Genomic DNA, 21,799 nt, shown 5'->3' on the forward strand with positions numbered 1-21,799 from the left:
AAGGGCATTGTGGGAACGGCTTGTGGATAAATTAACAGCTGGTCATTTCAACAGGAGATGGCTGGGTGATCAAAGACAGAGCCAGGACTCTAGTCTCTGCAGTTTAGCACCTCTAAAAATCAGATAAGGTATATAGTGGGGAAGGGACAAACATATGTGAATATTGATTGGAGTGGGACAGATGAAGCAGGGGAATTATGCAGAGCATGTACCAGAGAGATGGGTCAGCAGAGCATTAGATGACAGCATACATAGGAGCAGGGGAATTATGCAGAGCATGTACCTGTGGAAAGAGAAGAAGAAGACCGATGTTAGTCCATGGCCTCTGAAATAACTGCCACTTCTCTCCGAAGCCACTTGGCACAAGAAGACGCGTGCACACCCCAGCACCAATTCCCTTCCAGTTTGTCCTAAAACAGCTGGAAAGCTGAGGCTGTGGCTAGAAATGCAGATCTGCCCCATGTATGATTGGAGCCTGTGCAGGAATTGCTATTTAAGCCACTGCTTTGTGTCATCTGCAAAGTAAAGCAGAACAGTGGCTGCAAATGAAACACTTATAGGAGGATTTGATGGCGGGCGGCCGCTCTGTAAATGCTGGGAGTAATTGTTTACCCGAATAAATGTGGATTATATGAAGGGCGAGAGCAGGATCAGCGGCGGATAAGACCCCGATCGCTGCCTGGAAACGCCAGAGCCCCCCAGCAACATGTACTGAGAGGGAAAAATATCCAGAGCTGCCCCCCTGAGCCTTGTGCTGAGACCACTGGTTATATCAGATACAATGATTTCCTCCGGCTATCATCAGGATCCAAAGCGATCGCTTGTAAGCGATTGCATCTAACAAAATTATTCCTTATGACTTAAATATCTATGCAAAGACGGCAAATCATTTCCTTCCAAATGTTCCATAGAAACTTCTGTAAAACTCATTGGTATATCTGCATGCAGAGCATTAATGGGGTACAGGCTGCCATAAACAGCACCTACATGACCATGGCCAGGAGCAGGAGAGGACTGATCCCTAGCATTGTCCATGGAGGCCGTCCCTGCTCCATCAGCTGTACGGTACCTGATAGCCATTCACAGTGTACAGGCTGCCAAAAACAGCACCTGTGGTCTGCTGAGGACAGAGCAAGGGCTTCCAAATCACTGTCCCTTACACTACTGCCTTAGTGCTCATAGGGACATTACAGCAAGAAACTGTTTTTCCATGTTATTTTATAGGAACAGGCTGCCATGAACAGCAATTGTAGGACAAGGGTAGAAAGATTGTGAAAGATACATATATATATTTATTTATTTTTCTTTTTTAAACGCTGATGCTTCTGCTCATAATGATTTTCGTAATGTTCTTTTATGCATCAAAAACGATCCTTGACTAAACACAGGCAGCCAAAAACAGCAGCCCCCGCAGTCAGTCTGAATTTTGCATTAATGCATTTTCCTAAAAACTGCTGGTAGAGACCGGTACAGTTTCACCAACCCACCGAGCAAATTCTGAAAACCGAAGATACAGACCACCATAAACAGCATCTGTCTTTGGTCGATGGTCCCAAATTTTGAAATTTCTTTCTTTTCCTCTTACTCTTTTTTTTTTTTTTTTAGGAACTACTTAGAACGTCTTATTGTAATGCACCAACCTCAAAGACCCTCCAAGTATTCACCATTCACAGAATACAGGCTTCCATAAACAGCACTTGAAATTCCATGTTATAACCATATAATTGCCCCTTTGTTCACTTCTACAGCATTATTCCCCATTGCTTAGCCTGTTACTTGTGCCCCCCTATACATGGCCCGCAGCCAGGGGCCGACATATCATTGGTGCAACCGGGTCGCACAGGGGCTTCAGAGGTGAGGGGGCCACGTCCAGCTCCAAAGCAGGTGGAATTGATAAGATATTGAGCCTCAAAGGACCCCTATATCGTTCTTGCACAGAGGCCCTCTCCTATCGGTGCCCGAAGTTGTTGGTAGCACAACCCCATTTTAGGAGCTGGACTTGCACTTGTGCTGCCCCCTGGTGGGCAAAGGACCTCAACATGGCACAGGGAGACATATTAGTTTTTGAGGGGCGAGTATTTTTCATATGTATGGGATTTTAATGTTGCACAAGTGTCCCCCTATATTGCTCTGCACATTACCCCCAACATTGTGCAATGATGACTACTTCTCCCCTGGCTCGTTGTCTGCTTTGGCGGCAGTTTTCGCCATCGCCCGTGCTCAGCAGTCTTCTCCTAACCGCATTACATTGCTATGCACATTCTGCCACGGATGCTTTCCTCTGGGGGGAGATTCATTGTGCCGCTCGGCACTGTGCCTGCGCTGACATGTATTTATGCCTCCTCTCTGCCCTGTTTCCCTCTACGGTCGTTGGGCGTCCACAGAACGAGGCCCTCAGCTCATAAGAACAGCTTGACATAACATCCCATGGCTGGAAACGAGTCCCCGCCATGTGCCGCTTTGAAGATCGTCCTCTCTGTCTGGCTCTTCAGATGTCTTGACAAAGCGCGGCCCCTCGCTGGAATGGCGGAGCTCGGCTGTTAAAAGCCCTGCGGCAGTAGAAGGCCCTGGAAATACATTGTGTCACCGCTGAACGTCTCATGACTTGCTCGGGGTTGAAATGGAACTGAACTTCAAACTAAAAAATGAAAAGCCTCGTCTGGTCTGCGTGAAAGAGTCGGCGCGAGGCGAGGGACCTGCGGGAGCGCTCTCCGCACGACCACGACTGTCGATGGAAATAAACAGTATAAAGTGACAAAACAAAGGGAAGGAAAGTCAGCGCCATGGGGATCTGTGGAATTAGAGAATTTCGAGACTTGGTAAGAAAAATTTTAAAAAAGAGGGAGGAGAGGAAACACTGAGGTGTGCGAAAGACTGTCACATTAGGCTCCGCTCGTACCGCCATTGTGAGCCTCAATCACAGTCATATAACCGCCATCAAGAGAGACAAAATCAAGGCAGAACCCAATATAAGTTAATCATGTTATTCCTGCACCATTTAAATCCATCAGAGAGCGGATCAGGAGCAGCGTCATAGCTGAACCAAAAGCCAAAACGTCAGTGTGAACGGAACCACAGAACTGAATAATTATCAACATGAAATATTATCACTAATAAAATATTATTCTCAATCATCTATTACATCAAATATTTACAGTCATCAATTACCATAATCAATCATCTTCAGTCATCTTCTTAATCAATAACCATAATCAGTTATTATAGTGAATGATCATCATCAATCGTCATCATCAATTAGCAATCATCATCATCAATGATCATCATCAATTACAATAATCAATTGTCATCTTCAGTCATCAAAATTAAAGACCATCATCGATTATCATCATCAATCATCTTTATAATCAATAATTACACTCAATGATTAGCATCAGTTATTATCCTCAATCATCGCTATCAACATCATCAAATATCCTCAGTCCATCATCAATAAAAATCAATGATCATCATCCATTATCATCGTCAATCATGTTCATAATCAATAACTATAATCAATGATTACACTCAATGATCATAATCAAATATCAATCATCAGTCATCATCTACATCATCATTATCAATCAATTACAACATCAAATATTCTCAATCATCAATTACAATAATCAATTATCATCCTGAATCATCTACAATAACCATAATCAATAACTATCCTCAATGATCATTATCGTCAATTACCATCATGAAATATCATCAATCATCATCAACCACCATAATCAATCATTTACAATCATCAATTACCATAATTAATCATGATACTCAGTCATCAACACCAATTACCATCTTCAGTCATCTTCATCATCACGATCTTCAATCACCATCAATTACCATAGACAATCATCCTCAATCATCATCATCAATTATCAGCTTCAATCAACAATTACCATCAATTATCATCCTCAGTCATCTTCATCAATTACTATAATCAGATAATGGTCCTCGATCAAAATCCCCAACCACCACTATAATCAACTATCATCCTCAATCATCATCATCAATAATCATTATCAATTACCATACTCAATTATCATCCTTAGTCAATTACCACAATTAATCATCATCCATAATAACCATCAATTGATCAGCTATCATCCTCAGTCATCATCATCACGATCTTCAATCATCATCATCAATTACCATAAACAATTAACATCCTCAATCATCATTATCAATCATCCAAAATCATCATCATTTATCATTATCAAATAACATAATGAATCACCATCAATCATCTTTCTGCATTCACATTGAATGTGATGATGATTGGATTGATAATATTATTTGATGTTGATAATTGACGATGACTACAAATTCTGCTAATGACTACTGCTATGTTCACACGTTGCGGCCGCGGTGCCGCTTTGGCAGCATATATGGTAAAAACCCGCACTGTTTTGCCGAGCTTTTTTTAAAAACACGCTGTGGCCGCAATGTGTGGACACAACCCAAGGCCTCATTTATCCAGGTGCTGTCCGTGAATTTCATGGACTCATAAACTTGCATTGGTACTTTACATCTGTGATGCTGGTAAAAAAATGGACATATGAACGACCCCATAGATTATAATGGGTATGTGAAAAACACACATACAACACTTATGGGAAAAACGGACGTCTGAATGAGGCCTAAGAAATCATCAATTACCATTATCAATTTTAATCTTCAATCAATGTCATAGGCATTAATTTCCATCTTCAAGCATCATCCATCATCATCATCCATATAATAATTAGCTTCAATCAATTTATCATCTATCATCATCCTTATAATTATTGTCAATGATTCTCAGTAATCTCATCATTCCTAATCAATATCATCAATGTATCATCGATATAATAATAACCATGATGACGGTGAATAATCAATCATCATCATTACTATTATAATAATATACGGCAGCACATTATGGTCCCCCACTTCCTATGTCCTATTTATAACACTAGTGTCTTCTTTTGTAGTAAAGGGGTCTTTTTGACCCATAAGCTGTAAGAATTGAACCCTGTAACTGCTTTTCATCTTCCACCCGACAAAAACAAGTGAAAAATCATCTATTACAGACGCTTTATCAAAAGCTGTGCGCAGTTCCATTGATGACCACAAGATGGCAGTGTCATTCATGTGATTGTCCATCAGTGGCAGCTGAGAATTCTTGCCACTATAGATGTCACCTCCAGTGTCTTACCCCTTGTGTTGGGATTCTTTACCCCCCCCCCCTTAGCAGGCACTTTTACAGCGTTACCAGAAATTAATTTCTGTCTCTGCATTATTTCTGTTTTGAGATGTGGTCGCGAAAACTACAACTCTCAGCATCTATATCAGGGCATGCTGCTGAGAGTCGTATTTTCAAAATATCTGGAGAACCTCGCCAATCTGCAAATTCAATATTTTTTTTCTTTTTTTTTTTTTTTCAGGGTGATCAATCATGGCATCCGGCCGAGACCAAGACAACGAGCAAGTGGTCCCTGATAAAGGCGACGAGGATGATGATGTTTTGGCCGTCCAAGCCCGATACCTGCGCAGCCCATCCCCCAGCAAGTGAGTAACCGGGAGCTCCTCATTTCTGAAGAAGTGATTAAAAAAAATTTCAAAACAAGTAAAAAAAAGTTATATCAGAAGTAAAAAACAAACAGATTGTGTCGCGTTGTCTGAGACCCATAACTTTTTATTTTTCTGCTGATGGAGCTGTGTGAAGGCTTGTTCTTTACATGTCGAGTTGTAGTTTTTATGGGTACCATTCTGGAATACATACGATTGTTTGTATTATTTTTTTTGGGGGAGGGGAGATTTTTTTTACTGCTCTTATCATACAGATTAACAAATTTTATGTTTTGATAGATTGAACATAATACTAAATAGTATGTATTTATTTTGTATTGATAAAAAGGAGGGATTTTTTTTCTTCACTTTTTAATACTTTCTTGATTTTTTTTTTTTAAATTAAGTTAATTCTTCGATTGGGAAAAGAAGTGTGATTCAATACGTCTTTTTCTAACGTTTTTAAAAATATTCTTTTTGTTTTTTTTTCTATTTATATATATATATATATATATATATATATATATATATATATATATATATATATATACAGTATACTTCGTATACATATATGCTACATTTTTTTTATTTTTTTTATTTACTTTTGTATTGAGAAAACGGGAGTGATTAAAAAAAAATTCTACATATTTTATTTTATTGTTTTCATTTATTTATTTTCATTTTCTGATTTTTGTATTAGAAAAAAGAGGAATGATTCAAAATGTTTTTTTTCTGCAGCTTTTATTATTTTTTATTTATTTATATTTTATTTTTTGTATTGGGAAAAGGGTGTGAGTCAAACTGTTTTCTCTATTGTCTTAAAATTGTTTAATTTTTTTATTTCCCCTTTTTTATGTATTGTTATATTGGGATAAGGGGTGATTTTTTTATATTTTTATTTATTACATCTATTTTTATATTGGTGAAAGTGGGGTGATTTGAAATTCATTTTTCTATCATTTTTAATTTTTTTAGTTAGATTTTTTTAGTTACCCTAGAGAACTTGAACCTGTAATCATTTTATCGCTTGCACTATATATTGCATTCTTCAGTAATACATAGTAAAAGTTTAAAATGGCGAAGACCCCCGAATGCCATGGCAAAGCATTACCATCCCGCAGGGCCAATCGGCATCCAAATCGACAGAGTAGCTGTTGGGATATGCTTCCTTTTTTCTATCATGTTTTTACATTTGCTTGTACATAGGAGCAGTATTATAGTAGTTATATTCTTGTACATAGGGAGCAGTATTATAGTAGTTATATTCCTGTACATAGGGGCAGTATTATAGTAGTTATATTCTTGTACATAGCGGCAGTATTATAGTAGTTATATTCTTGTACATAGGGGCAGTATTATAGTAGTTATATTCTTGTACATAGCGGCAGTATTATAGTAGTTATATTCTTGTACATAGGGGCAGTATTATAGTAGTTATATTCTTGTACATAGCGGCAGTATTATAGTAGTTATATTCTTGTACATAGGGGCAGTATTATAGTATTTATATTCTTGTACATAGGGGGCAGTATTATAGTAGTTATATTTTTGTACATAGGGGCAGTATTATAGTAGTTATATTCTTGTACATAGGGGGCAGTATTATAGTAGTTATATTCTTGTACATAGGAGCAGTATTATAGTAGTTATATTCTTGTACATAGGAGCAGTATTATAGTAGTTATATTCTTGTACATAGGAGCAGTATTATAGTAGTTATATTCTTGTACATAGGAGCAGTATTATAATAGTTATATTCTTGTACATAGGAGCAGTATTATAGTAGTTATATTCTTGTACATAGGAGGCAGTATTATAGTAGTTATATTCTTGTACATAGGGGCAGTATTATAGTAATTATATTCTTGTACATAGGAGCAGTATTATAGTAGTTATATTCTTGTACATAGGAGCAGTATTATAGTAGTTATATTCTTGTACATAGGAGCAGTATTATAGTATTTATATTCTTGTACATAGGAGCAGTATTATAGTAGTTATATTCTTGTACATAGGGGGCAGTATTATAGTAGTTATATTCTTGTACATAGGAGCAGTATTATAGTAATTATATTCTTGTACATAGGAGCAGTATTATAGTAGTTATATTCTTGTACATAGGAGCAGTATTATAGTAGTTATATTTTTGTGCATAGGAGGCAGTATTATAGTAGTTATATTCTTGTACATAGGAGGCAGTATTATAGTAATTATATTCTTGTACATAGGAGCAGTATTATAGTAGTTATATTCTTGTACATAGGGGTCAGTATTATAGCAATTATATTCTTGTACATAGGAGCAGTATTATAGTAGTTATATTCTTGTACATAGGAGGCAGTATTGTAGTATTTATATTCTTGTACATAGGAGGCAGTATTATAGTAGTTATATTCTTGTACATAGAAGCAGTATTATAGTAGTTATATTCTTGTACATAGGGGCAGTATTATAGTAATTATATTCTTGTACATAGGAGCAGTATTATAATAGTTATATTCTTGTACATAGGAGCAGTATTATAGTAGTTATATTCTTGTACATAGGGTGCAGTATTATAGTAGTTATATTCTTGCACATAGGGGCTGTACTATAGTGGTTATATTCTTGTACATAGGGGCAGTATTATAGTGGTTATATTCTTGTACATTGGGGCAGTATTATAGTAGTTATATTCTTGTACATAGGAGCAGCATTATAGTAGTTATATTCTTGTACATAGGAGGCAGCATTATAGTAGTTATATTCTTGTACATAGGAGCAGCATTATAGTAGTTATATTCTTGTACATAGGAGCAGTATTATAGTAGTTATATTCTTGTACATAGGGGCAGTATTATAGTAGTTATATTCTTGTACATAGGAGCAGTATTATAGTAGTTATATTCTTGTACATAGGAGCAGCATTATAGTAGTTATATTCTTGTATGTAGGGGCAGTATTATAGCAGTTATATTCTTGTATATAGGGGCAGTATTTTAGTAGTTATATTCTTGTACATAGGGGGCAGTATTATAGTAGTTATATTCTTGTACATAGGGGGCAGTATTATAGTAATTATATTCTTGTACATAGGAGCAGTATTATAGCAGTTATATCCTTGTATATAGGGGCAGTATTATAGCAGTTATATTCTTGTATATAGGAGGCAGTATTATAGTAGTTATATTCTTGTACATAGGGGCAGTATTATAGCAGTTACATTCTTGTATATAGGGGCAGTATTATAGTAGTTATATTCTTGTATATAGGAGGCAATATTATAGTAGTTATATTCTTGTACATAGGGGCAGTATTATAGCAGTTATATTCTTGTATATAGGGGCAGTATTATAGCAGTTATATTCTTGTATATAGGGGCAGTATTTTAGTAGTTATATTCTTGTACATAGGGGGCAGTATTATAGTAGTTATATTCTTGTACATAGGGGGCAGTATTATAGTAGTTATATTCTTGTACATAGGGGCAGTATTATAACAGTTATATTCTTGTATATAGGGGCAGTATTATAGCAGTTATATTCTTGTATATAGGGGCAGTATTATAGCAGTTATATTCTTGTATATAGGGGCAGTATTTTAGTAGTTATATTCTTGTATATAGGGGCAGTATTTTAGTAGTTATATTCTTGTATATAGGGGCAGTATTTTAGTAGTTATATTCTTGTATATAGGGGCAGTATTTTAGTAGTTATATTCTTGTACATAGGGGGCAGTATTATAGTAGTTATATTCTTGTACATAGGGGGCAGTATTATAACAGTTATATTCTTGTATATAGGGGCAGTATTATAGCAGTTATATTCTTGTATATAGGGGCAGTATTATAGCAGTTATATTCTTGTATATAGGGGCAGTATTTTAGTAGTTATATTCTTGTATATAGGGGCAGTATTTTAGTAGTTATATTCTTGTACATAGGGGGCAGTATTATAGTAGTTATATTCTTGTACATAGGGGGCAGTATTATAACAGTTATATTCTTGTATATAGGGGCAGTATTATAGCAGTTATATTCTTGTATATAGGGGCAGTATTATAGCAGTTATATTCTTGTATATAGGGGCAGTATTTTAGTAGTTATATTCTTGTATATAGGGGCAGTATTTTAGTAGTTATATTCTTGTACATAGGGGGCAATTTTTATTATAAAAACAAACATAAATACAATTATAACAAACAAAAATCATCCAGTATTACAAAAAGACAAATCACATGGGTTATATATACAAAAAAAAAAAAAAAAACCATTAAAATAATCAGATCATATACATAAATAAATTAAAAAGTCCACGCCTGCGGGAAAGAGAAAAAAATAAATAAAAAAAAAATAATAATAATAATAATCATCATATTCCCTAACTGAATTTTACGTTGCTCCATAACTTTGTTTCTCTGACTCCTTCCAACTTCTAGTGATTTTATCCACCAGAGTTCTGATATCACCTGATTGGCTGCAGCGGTGTGATCGAACGGCTCATTGTGCAGTGACACCCGGGTTCTCATGTGCCAGTGATAGTATTTTATGACACTGATTATAATGTACATGGTCTCTCTGTCGATGTTACTGACAGTGGATGGGACACCATAGATTATGTCAGGATACTTTAGGTTCAGAAGTCTGGGGATTTTTAGATTAGCTGACACCTCCTCCCAGATCTTCCTCCCTCCCCAGCAATCACATATAAAGTGCTCCATAGTCTCCTCCTGCTGATAACCAAGGGGACAATTCCGATCAGAGACACTCAGATGTTTCAGGTTCCCCCTGACAAAGAGCCGACTATGTAATGAAAGCCAAGAGATGTCAAACAGTTTGGGAGGAAGTCGTTTCCCGTTTAGGAACCTGAGACTTTCCTGCAGGGTGGTGGTGACACAATCTCTCAGGGCCAGTGGAGAAAAGAAGAACGTCCCACATACATGAGCATATAGGTCTCTTCTCGTATTGCTCTCAGTGTAAGACCTCTCCAGTCCCCACTTCCTGACACACTTCAGACCGTAGTCCAGATACTGGGGGAGGTGGCCACCTGTCCATCTCCTCCTCTTGAGACTGCCGCCTCGCACCCAAGACTCTGCAAAAGGCAATATCCAGTCCTTGATACTATTCACCCACAGGGAGCTACTGTTTGAGTCCATGTTCCCAAAATTCACTTTTAGAAACAGGGAGTCAAAGAAAACCCTTGGATTTAACATATCCAGCCCACCATCTCTCCGCCGTAGGTACGTTACTCCCCTCTTTATTAGGTTCAACCTATTCCCCCACAAGAGCTGGAAGAACAAGCTGAAAAGCCTCACTGAGAAAGACTCTGGCAAAGGGAAAATAACAGAGACATACAAGAAGATGGGGACCAGGTAGGTCTTCAACATAGCCACCCTTTCTCTGTAGGTCAGCATCCAGTTCTTCCATCGCTGAACCTTTGCATTTCCGGTTTCCAATTTCTCTTCCCAATTTAGCTTGGCATTATCATCCCTCCCAAATTTAACCCCTAAGATCTTAATATGGGTGGAGGCTTTAGCAAACTGTGGCAGATCAAAGCCGGGATCAGTGTCTAACGTCCACAGAGCTTGACTCTTCTCAAGGTTGACCAGAGACCCGGAGGCCTCAGAGTAGCTTCTGATGGCCGCCGATAACATCCGCACCTCTTGAGGATTGGAGATCACCAACGTCACATCATCAGCATAGGCAACAACAGTCAGAGGCAGGCAGTGGGGGACCGGCACCTCCTGAAAATCACACTCCTGCAGTGACCTCAGAAACGGGTCTATGGCGAAAACATACAGGAGCGGACTCAGTGGGCAGCCCTGTCTCACCCCCGCCCCAACTCCAAAAGTATCACCCTGCCAACCATTAATCAGAGGAAAGCTCAGCGCCTCTCTATACAAAGTCTTCAGCCAATCCACGAATTGTCCCGGAACACCGTACTTTGACAAAGTGGCCCACAGATAATCGTGATCAACCCTGTCAAAGGCTTTAGCCTGGTCCAGACTGACAACATATCTCCCACACCGCAGAGCTTTACATCTCTCAAACATCTCCCATATCGAGATGACTGCTCCAGAGATGTTCCGCCCTTTTACTGTGCCAAACTGAGAGCCTGCCAACAGTGCCGGGGACAAACAGACTAACCTAGAAAACAGGATCTTTGCCAGAATCTTCCTGTCTACATTCAAGAGGGCAATCGGCCTCCAGTTCTTGATGTCACTCGGCTCTTTACCTTTAGACAGCAGAATTAACGAGGACACTCTCATGGATGGAGGCATCAGGTGATTTTCTAGACAATTCCTATACACATCCACAAGGATTGGAGCCAGGAGGTCTCTGAATTCCTTATAAAATTCTGCTGTTATACCATCTGGGCCTGGTGCCTTCTTCAGATATAATTTATCAATAGCCGCCTTAACTTCCTCCACCGTTAATTCTGCTGTCAAAGAAGAAAAGTCCAGATCGTTAGTATCAGGCACTGGAGTTGCCTCCAAGAATTGAGCCATCTTATTTTTATCCAAAACTTTCCTCTGAAACAAGTCAGCATAGTAAGATCTCACGACCCCCAGAATACCCTCCCGTGAATCCTGCAATACACCCTGGGAGTCAGTGAGACCTGGGACCATTTTTTTGGCCACCCTCTCCCTGCAATTCTCAAAGGGATCAGGTGCCCCTAAGGACCCATAATCCCGTTCAAGAACCAGGGAGGTGTACCTGCTGTACTGATACTGCCTTATCTCAGATTTCAGCCGGTCGATCTTCACTTTGTCATCCCCGCCTGCCGAATACAATGACTCCAATTCTTTACGCAGCTTTAGGTACTGGCTGTACTTGTTCCTCCCTTTATTAACTGACAGTCTCTTTAAGAGGGATCTGATATCCTCCTTGACGTCCTCCCACCAGTCGGTCATGTTGTCATAAAAATCAACCCTTTCTAGATGGACCTGAATAAGGGAGTGGACACGACTCTGGACATAGGCATCACCTAGGAGACTGGAATTAAGCTTCCACAACCCTCTACCAATGTCCGGGCGGTTAGAGGTCCCCAGACAGAAGCACAAGGCGAGGTGGTCAGAGTAAGGGACGACCTTCTCACTCAGGGAGCTGACAGCCTCAGTAGGACTCGCAAAAAAAAAATCTATCCTACTGCTCCTGTTGGAACAAGAATACGTAAATTTTGGCTGACGACCTCCCTGTGTGAAAATGTCAGTCAGTCCTGCCTGCATTATGATGTTATGTAGGACCTTGCCGTCCCTGGTCACTGTCCTACCTGAGGAGCTGTCACCTGATGTCAGTATGGCATTAAAGTCTCCCGCCATCACCACCGGGAGAGAGGTGAAGAGGAAAGGCCTGACGTCATTAAACAGCTGGATCCTGTCAGTCACCGTCTGTGGCCCATAGATGTTAATAAGCCGGAGTCGCCTACCATGGATAGTGACTTCCAGGACCAGACACCTTCCCATGACCACTTCTGTCATCCTATGTACAGTCACATCATGGGTGTTAAACAGGATAGCAACCCCGGCGTAAGGCTCCACAGCCAGTGACCAGAAAGATGGACCGGACCGCCATTCCCTCTCTGCCTCTCTCAAAAGCCCCAGAGATGTCAGTCGTGTCTCCTGCAGGAAGATGACATCTGTGTCCAGGTATCTGAGATGTTCATACACTGCGTGTCTCGTCCTCCTCACCTTAATACTATTCACGTTACTTGATGTCAGTGTTAATGAGAACCCCGTCATCACAACACAATATAGAAGGAGCAGAGTAACAGCCATCATCGTGAATCAGAGATATTCTGTCCACCACCGGTGTCCATGTCAGCCTCCACCTGAGGGTCCACAGATAAGGGCTTCCGCTTTGGCGGGGGATGGTCCTCTGTGTCCCTGTCACATTCAGCATCAATTTTCCTCAACTCTTCCTCATAGTCATCATCATTATCCTCAGATAAGACTCCATATTTGTTGGACACAACCATCACATCTGCAGAACTCTGGACCTTCTTACTACCACTCTGACCAGAGTCATATTCTGCCTCAGGTTTACGGGAGGACGTGTTCTTTTTCTTTCTTTTATTATGATTTACGCTCCAGTCATCAGATACAGACATTGATGCTGAAGGGGGGGCTACCTGAGGCACGACCTCCATGTTCCCCTCTGCACCCTCTGTACCCCGCTGCTCTGGTGTTACATGGGTGGACTCCTGGCGGGCACCTGAGCTATTCAGTATCCCTGCTGAAGTTAAATCCTCTTCCTCCTGCACCCCTGCCACCACCTCCTGAGCCTCTGCCCCTGCCACCACCTCCTGAGCCTCTGCCCCTGCCACCACCTCCTGAGCCTCTGCCCCTGCCATCACATCCTCATCAGGGAAGGCTTTGCAGATATTGTGCCAGGCGTCTGGACAGTCCCTGTGAGGGTGGCCCATCTTACCACAGAGGTTGCACCTAACGTCCCGGCAGTCTGCAGCGACATGGCCGATTACCCCACACAGGCTGCACTTTAGTACAGTACAGGCATTAGCCAGATGACCTGTTTTACCACATTTAAAGCATTTTCTGGGCTGGCCGGGATAGTAACATGCCCCCTTCTCCCTCCCAATGAAGAAGGAGTTGGGTAGGTGGGCAGTGATGTTGTTATACTGCCGCAGCTTCACCTGGACCTTCCACCCCGTTGTCCAGATACCATCCTCATCTCTGATCTTGGTGAGTCCAGAGACGAGGTCACAATGTCTCTAGAGCCACACCTGGATGTCCTGTGGGGGAACGGCCTCATTCCAGAAGGTGATATTCACAGTGACGGTATCTGGCCTGGAAATGGGAACCAGTATAAACTTATTCCAGCCTTCAGTTTCTCTGAACTTGGGGTAATTGGCCCAGAATCTATCCAGGTCAGGCATGAGCTTAAAGCTGACATCATAGCCCTGCCTGTCCTGCAGATTAGTTACCGCCAGGATTTCAGTCGGCACAAACCCCATCTGGCGGCATAGTAGCTCTCTCGCCACATACCTGCGTTGTGGTAGATCCTCCTTGGCACCTAAGAATTTAAAACGCACTACATTTATGCGCCTAAATGTCTGGCCCGTATACCCTGCTCCGGAGGTGAAAGACGGAGCGCCGCGGCTCCAGGCATTCCTGGGGGGCACCTGCCGGGTCACACTAGGCTGGCTGACAGGGATAGGGTCTGCAGCAGGAGGGGCTGTCACACCTTGTGTACTAGATGGTAAAGGGGGACAATCACCCATATCATGCACATTATCATGAACAGCATTATTATCATCAGACAGTACAACATCCATCACAGCCTGTAAATCCCCCCCAGCCCCCGACCCCATAGGCACAGCATCATTAGCGCCAGTCTGTGCTTCAGCCTCGGCCTCATCAGCACAAACAGTCTCACATGCAATGTCCTGCTCCTGTGTGGGGCACTCTGGGACTTGTGGTGCCTCTGCTGGAATCTGAGGTATACACTCCCGTTCACACGCCGCTGCCTGCTGTTGCAGTGTTTTTCCAACCTGGAAACAGAAGCGGGGAGCCTGTAACACCGGTCGTGCCTGCAGCTGGGGGGTCTCTGACTTCACATCAGGGGTTCTGGACTCCGCAGCACAGTCCTGCTTATAGGAGGCGAACCGTGCCCGGTTTGCGTAGGTCTCCTTCAGGGGCCCCATGCTTTCCAGCACACTGTCCATGTCCTGCACCACACTCGCCAGCTCTACACCAAGTGAGTTCAGTTTCATGTCACATACAGCGTTACTCTCAGGGTTAGTTGCTTTTAGATTATAGATAAAGTCTATCTGCATCTGCAGCAGTTGTTTGTGCTGCTGCAACTCACCCATCTTCCTGACCAGTCCGGGTATCTCCTCCGCCAGCTGCAGCTCGGGGGCACGCTGCGTCTCCACAGATTTAGGCTTGGCCACAGGGTCAGGGACTCTGAATACTGACTTGTCCCTTGCGTCCACCACAGGTGTTTTTGTGGCTACCTTGTTGGATTCAGGCACTGCGGCAAGTTTACCGCTGACACCAGACTGCGACCTCGTGCGACCTGAATTCACCATGCCGGACACCACATGCTGCTGCTGGAGATTTTCCTGGAGGGTTTGTTTCTCCAGAGACGTCCGTCTCTGTCTGCAGACTGGAGAGCTGAGCTGCACACCTGATGGTGATGGAGGCTGAGCTGCCGGCTGGGGCTGTGCACGGACTGGACTTCCACTGGGTGGATTACAAAGCTTCACACTTTGCTGCATTTCTTTACTCACATCTGGCTTCTTTGTTGCACTTGGAGCTGGTTTTCCTCCCAAAACTTTACACACAGATTCTTTATCTCCTTCTTTCTTGCTGGAGCTTTGTGCTGCAGTCACAGGTCTCACAGTGACTCTGGGTGTATTATTCCCATTGGAAGTAGCCTGGGAGCCTTGTCCCAGTGTAGGCCGAGAAGCCTGGGCCTTGCCTGGGGAGCTTCCCCGCCCAGGGGGGCCCCGCCCTGGGCTTGCTCCAGACATGAGGAGAGCTACAAAACACAACCTCACAGCTTGGGGGCAGTATTATAGTAGTTATATTCTTGTACATAGGAGCAATATTATATTATTTATATTATTGTACATAGGGGGCAGTATTATAGTAGTTATATTCTTGTACATAGGGGGCAGTATTATAGTAGTTATATTCTTGTACATAGGAGACAGTATTATAGTAGTTATATTCTTGTACATAGGATGCAGTATTATAGTAATTATATTCTTGTACATAGGAGCAGTATTATAGCAGTTATATCCTTGTATATAGGGGCAGTATTATAGCAGTTATATTCTTGTATATAGGAGGCAGTATTATAGTAGTTATATTCTTGTACATAGGAGCAGTATTATAGTAGTTATATTCTTGTACATAGGGGCAGTATTATAGCAGTTATATTCTTGTATATAGGGGCAGTATTATAGCACTTATATTCTTGTATATAGGTGCAGTATTATAGTAGTTATATTCTTGTATATAGGAGGCAGTATTATACTAGTTATATTCTTGTACATAGGGGCAGTATTATAGCAGTTATATTCTTGTACATAGGAGCAATATTATATTAGTTATATTATTGTACATAGGGAGCAGTATTATAGTAGTTATATTCTTGTACATAGGGGGCAGTATTATAGTAGTTATATTCTTGTACATAGGAGACAGTATTATAGTAGTTATATTCTTGTACATAGGATGCAGTATTATAGTAATTATATTCTTGTACATAGGAGCAGTATTATAGCAGTTATATCCTTGTATATAGGGGCAGTATTATAGCAGTTATATTCTTGTATATAGGAGGCAGTATTATAGTAGTTATATTCTTGTACATAGGAGCAGTATTATAGTAGTTATATTCTTGTACATAGGGGCAGTATTATAGCAGTTATATTCTTGTATATAGGGGCAGTATTATAGCACTTATATTCTTGTATATAGGTGCAGTATTATAGTAGTTATATTCTTGTATATAGGAGGCAGTATTATACTAGTTATATTCTTGTACATAGGGGCAGTATTATAGCAGTTATATTCTTGTATATAGGAGCAGTATTATAGTAGTTATATTCTTGTACATAGGGGCAGTATTATAGTAGTTATATTCTTGTACATAGGAGCAGTATTATAGTAGTTATATTCTTGTACATAGGGGCAGTATTATAGTAGTTATATTCTTGTATATAGGAGCAGTATTATAGTAGTTATATTCTTGTACATTGGAGCAGTATTATAGTAGTTATATTCTTGTACATAGGGGCAGTATTATAGTAGTTATATTTTTGTACATAGGAGCAGTATTATAGTAGTTATATTCTTGTACATAGGGGGAGTATTATAGTAGTTATATTCTTGTACATAGGGGGCAGTATTATTGTAGTTATATTCTTTTACATAGGAGCAGTATTATTGTAGTTATATTCTTGTACATAGGGGGCAGTATTATAGTAGTTATATTCTTGTACATAGGAGCAGTATTATAGTAGTTATATTCCTGTACATAGGAGTAGTATTATAGTAGTTATATTCTTGTACATAGGGGACAGTATTATAGTAGTTATATTCTTGTACATAGGGAGCAGTATTATAGTAGTCATATTCTTGTACATAGGAGCAGTATTATAGTAGTTATATTCTTGTACATAGGGGCAGTATTATAGTAGTTATATTCTTGTATATAGGAGCAGTATTATAGTAGTTATATTCTTGTACATTGGAGCAGTATTATAGTAGTTATATTCTTGTACATAGGGGCAGTATTATAGTAGTTATATTTTTGTACATAGGAGCAGTATTATAGTAGTTATATTCTTGTACATAGGGGGAGTATTATAGTAGTTATATTCTTGTACATAGGGGGCAGTATTATTGTAGTTATATTCTTTTACATAGGAGCAGTATTATTGTAGTTATATTCTTGTACATAGGGGGCAGTATTATAGTAGTTATATTCTTGTACATAGGAGCAGTATTATAGTAGTTATATTCCTGTACATAGGAGTAGTATTATAGTAGTTATATTCTTGTACATAGGGGACAGTATTATAGTAGTTATATTCTTGTACATAGGGAGCAGTATTATAGTAGTCATATTCTTGTACATAGGAGCAGTATTATAGTAGTTATATTCTTGTACATAGGGAGCAGTGTTATAGTAGTTATATTCTTCTACATAGGAGCAGTATTATAGTAGTTATATTCTTGTACATAGGGAGCAGTATTATAGTAGTTATATTCTTCTACATAGGAGCAGTATTATACTAGTTATATTCTTGTACATAGGGAGCAGTATTATAGTAGTTATATTCTTCTACATAGGAGCAGTATTATAGTAGTTATATTCTTGTACATAGGGGGCAGTATTATAGTAGTTATATTCTTGTATATAGGAGCAGTATTATAGTAGTTATATTCTTGTACATAGGAGCAGTATTATAGTAGTTATATTCTTGTACATAGGGAGCAGTGTTATAGTAGTTATATTCTTGTATATAGGAGCAGTATTATAGTAGTTATATTCTTGTACATAGGAGCAGTATTATAGTAGTTATATTCTTGTACATAGGAGCAGTATTATAGTAGTTGTATTCTTGTACATAGGGAGCAGTATTATAGTAGTCATATTCTTGTACATAGGGGCAGTATTATAGCAATCTTGGGATTGGTACATTTCATGTGAAGTTGTAGTATAGTAGTTATTCCTGATATTTAGGTTTTCATACAAGGTTTACAGTAGTAAAGGACGTGTGCTCCATCCTGAAGGGTATAGTATTTTTACCTATGATATAGGGATTCATCTCTGTATTGTTGCAGTGGCCACGTCACACCAGGACAGTTTTCGTGGATAAGATTCCTCTAAGGATCGGTCACATACGGTAGCCCCGCGTAGGGGTGAGGGGCTCAGCAGATTCTGGATTTCATATTAAAACCAGGACAGCTCAATAGGGAATAGGGGAGAGATAAGGAAAATGAAAATTGATATCACTGTCCATTCCAGGCAGAGAACCCTCATTCTTGTGGTGTACGGCCGCAGACCGGAGCTTTTGTTTTATTTTTTTTCCAGCCATAAAGCGTTTCCTTCCCTTGTTACTATTAAAATTAATGTGAGAAAACAAATGGATCTTTTTATGATGATGCTGAAGCTTTGGTTTAATTACTTCAGGAATTTGGGCTTAAACTAAAGGTATTGCCCACCCCCTATCTATATGGATCTGCTGCAGGTAAAATACTGTGCAATATTGAAGATACTCAGATATTGATTTCATTGGGGGAAGACAGGTTGTTTCCCATTCCTGACGCTGTGTTCGCCCCCGTCTGTGTCAGTGTGATTTGTAGGGTTTTCTAGGGCAGGATGTGCATTAGTTATACAGTGAATACACAGTTTTTGCACTTTTGTGTTTTTCTTCCAATTTTCCAAGACAATATACATTTTATACATTTTTTATTATTTCTACATTTAAATAGCTGTGGGAGGGCTTGTTTTTGCAGGACGTTTTGTAGTTCTGAATAACTCTATTCACTTTACTACAATATTCACTGAAAAACAGGGAAAAAAATTCAAGTGAGTTGAAATGAATAAACAATTCTTCCAAGTCTTTAAAAAGGAAATAATAATAATAATAATAAAAAAAAATTAAAAATAGCACAAAAAATAAATTAAAAAAATAAATATATAAATAAATATATATATATATATATATATATATATATATATATATATATATATATATACAGTACAGACCAAAAGTTTGGACACACCTTCTCATTTAAAGATGTTTATGTATTTCCATGAGTATCAAAATTGTACATTCACACTGAAGGCATCAAAACTATGAATTAACACATGTGGAATTATATACTTAACAAAAAAAGTGTGAAACAACTGAAAATATGTCTTATATTCTAGGTTCTTCAAAGTAGCCACCTTTTGCTTTGATGACTGCTTTGCACACTCTTGGCATTCTCTTGATGAGCTTCAAGAGGTAGTCACCGGAAATGGTTTTCACTTCACAGGTGTGCCCTGTCAAGTTTAATAAGTGGGATTTCTTGCCTTATAAATGGGGTTGGAACCATCAGTTGTGTTGTGCAGAAGTCAGGTGGATACACAGCTGATAGTTCTACTGAATAGACTGTTAGAATTTGTATTATGGCAAGAAAAAAGCAGCTAAGTAAAGAAAAATGAGTGGCCATCATTACTTTAAGAAATGAAGGTCAGTCAGTCCGAAAAATTGGGCAAACTTTGAAAGTGTCCCCAAGTGCAGTTGCAAAAACCATCAAGCGCTACAAAGAAACTGGCTCACATGAGGACCGCCCCAGGAAAGGAAGACCAAGAGTCACCTCTGCTTCTGAGGATAAGTTTATCCGAGTCACCAGCCTCAGAAATCGCAGGTTAACAGCAGCTCAGATTAGAGACCAGGTCAATGCCACACAGAGTTCTAGCAGCAGACACATCTCTACAACAACTGTTAAGAGGAGACTTTGTGCAGCAGGCCTTCATGGTAAAATAGCTGCTAGGAAACCGCTGCTAAGGACAGACAACAAGCAGAAGAGACTTGTTTGGGCTAAAGAACACAAGGAATGGACATTAGACCAGGGGAAATCTGTTCTTTGGTCTGATGAGTCCAAATTTGAGATCTTTGGTTCCAACCACCGTGTCTTTGTGCGACGCAGAAAAGGTGAACGGATGGACTCTACATGCCTGGTTCCCAGCGTGAAGCATGGAGGAGGAGGTGTGATGGTGTGGGGGTGCTTTGCTGGTGACACTGTTGGGGATTTATTCATAATTGAAGGCATACTGAACCAGCATGGCTACCACAGCATCTTGCAGCGGCATGCTATTCCATCCGGTTTGCGTTTAGTTGGACCATCATTTATTTTTCAACAGGACAATGACCCCAAACACACCTCCAGGCTGTGTAAGGGCTATTTGACCAAGAAGGAGAGTGATGGAGGCTACGCCAGATGACCTGGCCTCCACAGTCACCAGACCTGAACCCAATCGAGATGGTTTGGGGTGAGCTGGACCGCAGAGTGAAGGCAAAAGGGCCAACAAGTGCTAAGCATCTCTGGGAACTCCTTCAAGATTGTTGGAAGACCATTTCCGGTGACTACCTCTTGAAGCTCATCAAGAGAATGCCAAGAGTGTGCAAAGCAGTCATCAAAGCAAAAGGTGGCTACTTTGAAGAACCTAGAATATAAGACATATTTTCAGTTGTTTCACACTTTTTTGTTAAGTATATAATTCCACATGTGTTAATTCATAGTTTTGATGCCTTCAGTGTGAATGTACAATTTCCATAGTCAAGAAAATACAGAAAAATCTTTAAATGAGAAGGTGTGTCCAAACTTTTGGTCTATACTGTATATATATATATATATATATATATATATATATATATAAATTGGTAGATGAACCATCATGACTAGCTTGTTTTTTGTGTGCTGATCTGACGTTTTATTAATTCAGTTTTGGGTTACATAAGATGCCTTGCTCACTTTTATTGCATTTCTAGAGAAGAAAAGCCGTTACCTAAACATAAAGTCTGTTTGTTTGTTTTTTTAGGTGTTTAACATCCAGTTTATTTTTATTTATTTTATTTATCTTAATGGATAAGACTTTTACGGACAAGGTGTTTAATATTTAATTATTTTTTTAACGGTGAAAGCAGGGCGTGATTTAAACTTTTATATATTTTTAAAAAATATTATTATTAATAATAATAATAATAATAATAATAATAATATTATGTAGGGGTATCAT

General features: G+C 39.6%; 1 protein-coding gene across 1 annotated transcript in view; it reads left to right on the plus strand.

Annotated features, from left to right (window-relative positions):
* The window catches only part of STYXL2 (serine/threonine/tyrosine interacting like 2), a 130,962-nt gene that overhangs the window by 41,901 nt on the left and 67,262 nt on the right, over window positions 1–21,799 (plus strand). The window contains exon 2 of the mRNA XM_073668557.1: window positions 5,430–5,553. Coding sequence (XP_073524658.1) covers window positions 5,441–5,553 — 113 coding nt within the window. The 5' untranslated portion in view covers window positions 5,430–5,440. The remainder of the gene's footprint in view (window positions 1–5,429; window positions 5,554–21,799) is intronic.

This window comes from Phyllobates terribilis, unplaced genomic scaffold, assembly GCF_046119375.1.
Source record: "Phyllobates terribilis strain yellow unplaced genomic scaffold, ASM4611937v1 Scaffold_2__4_contigs__length_985480577, whole genome shotgun sequence".
NCBI classification, from domain to species: domain Eukaryota; kingdom Metazoa; phylum Chordata; class Amphibia; order Anura; family Dendrobatidae; genus Phyllobates; species Phyllobates terribilis.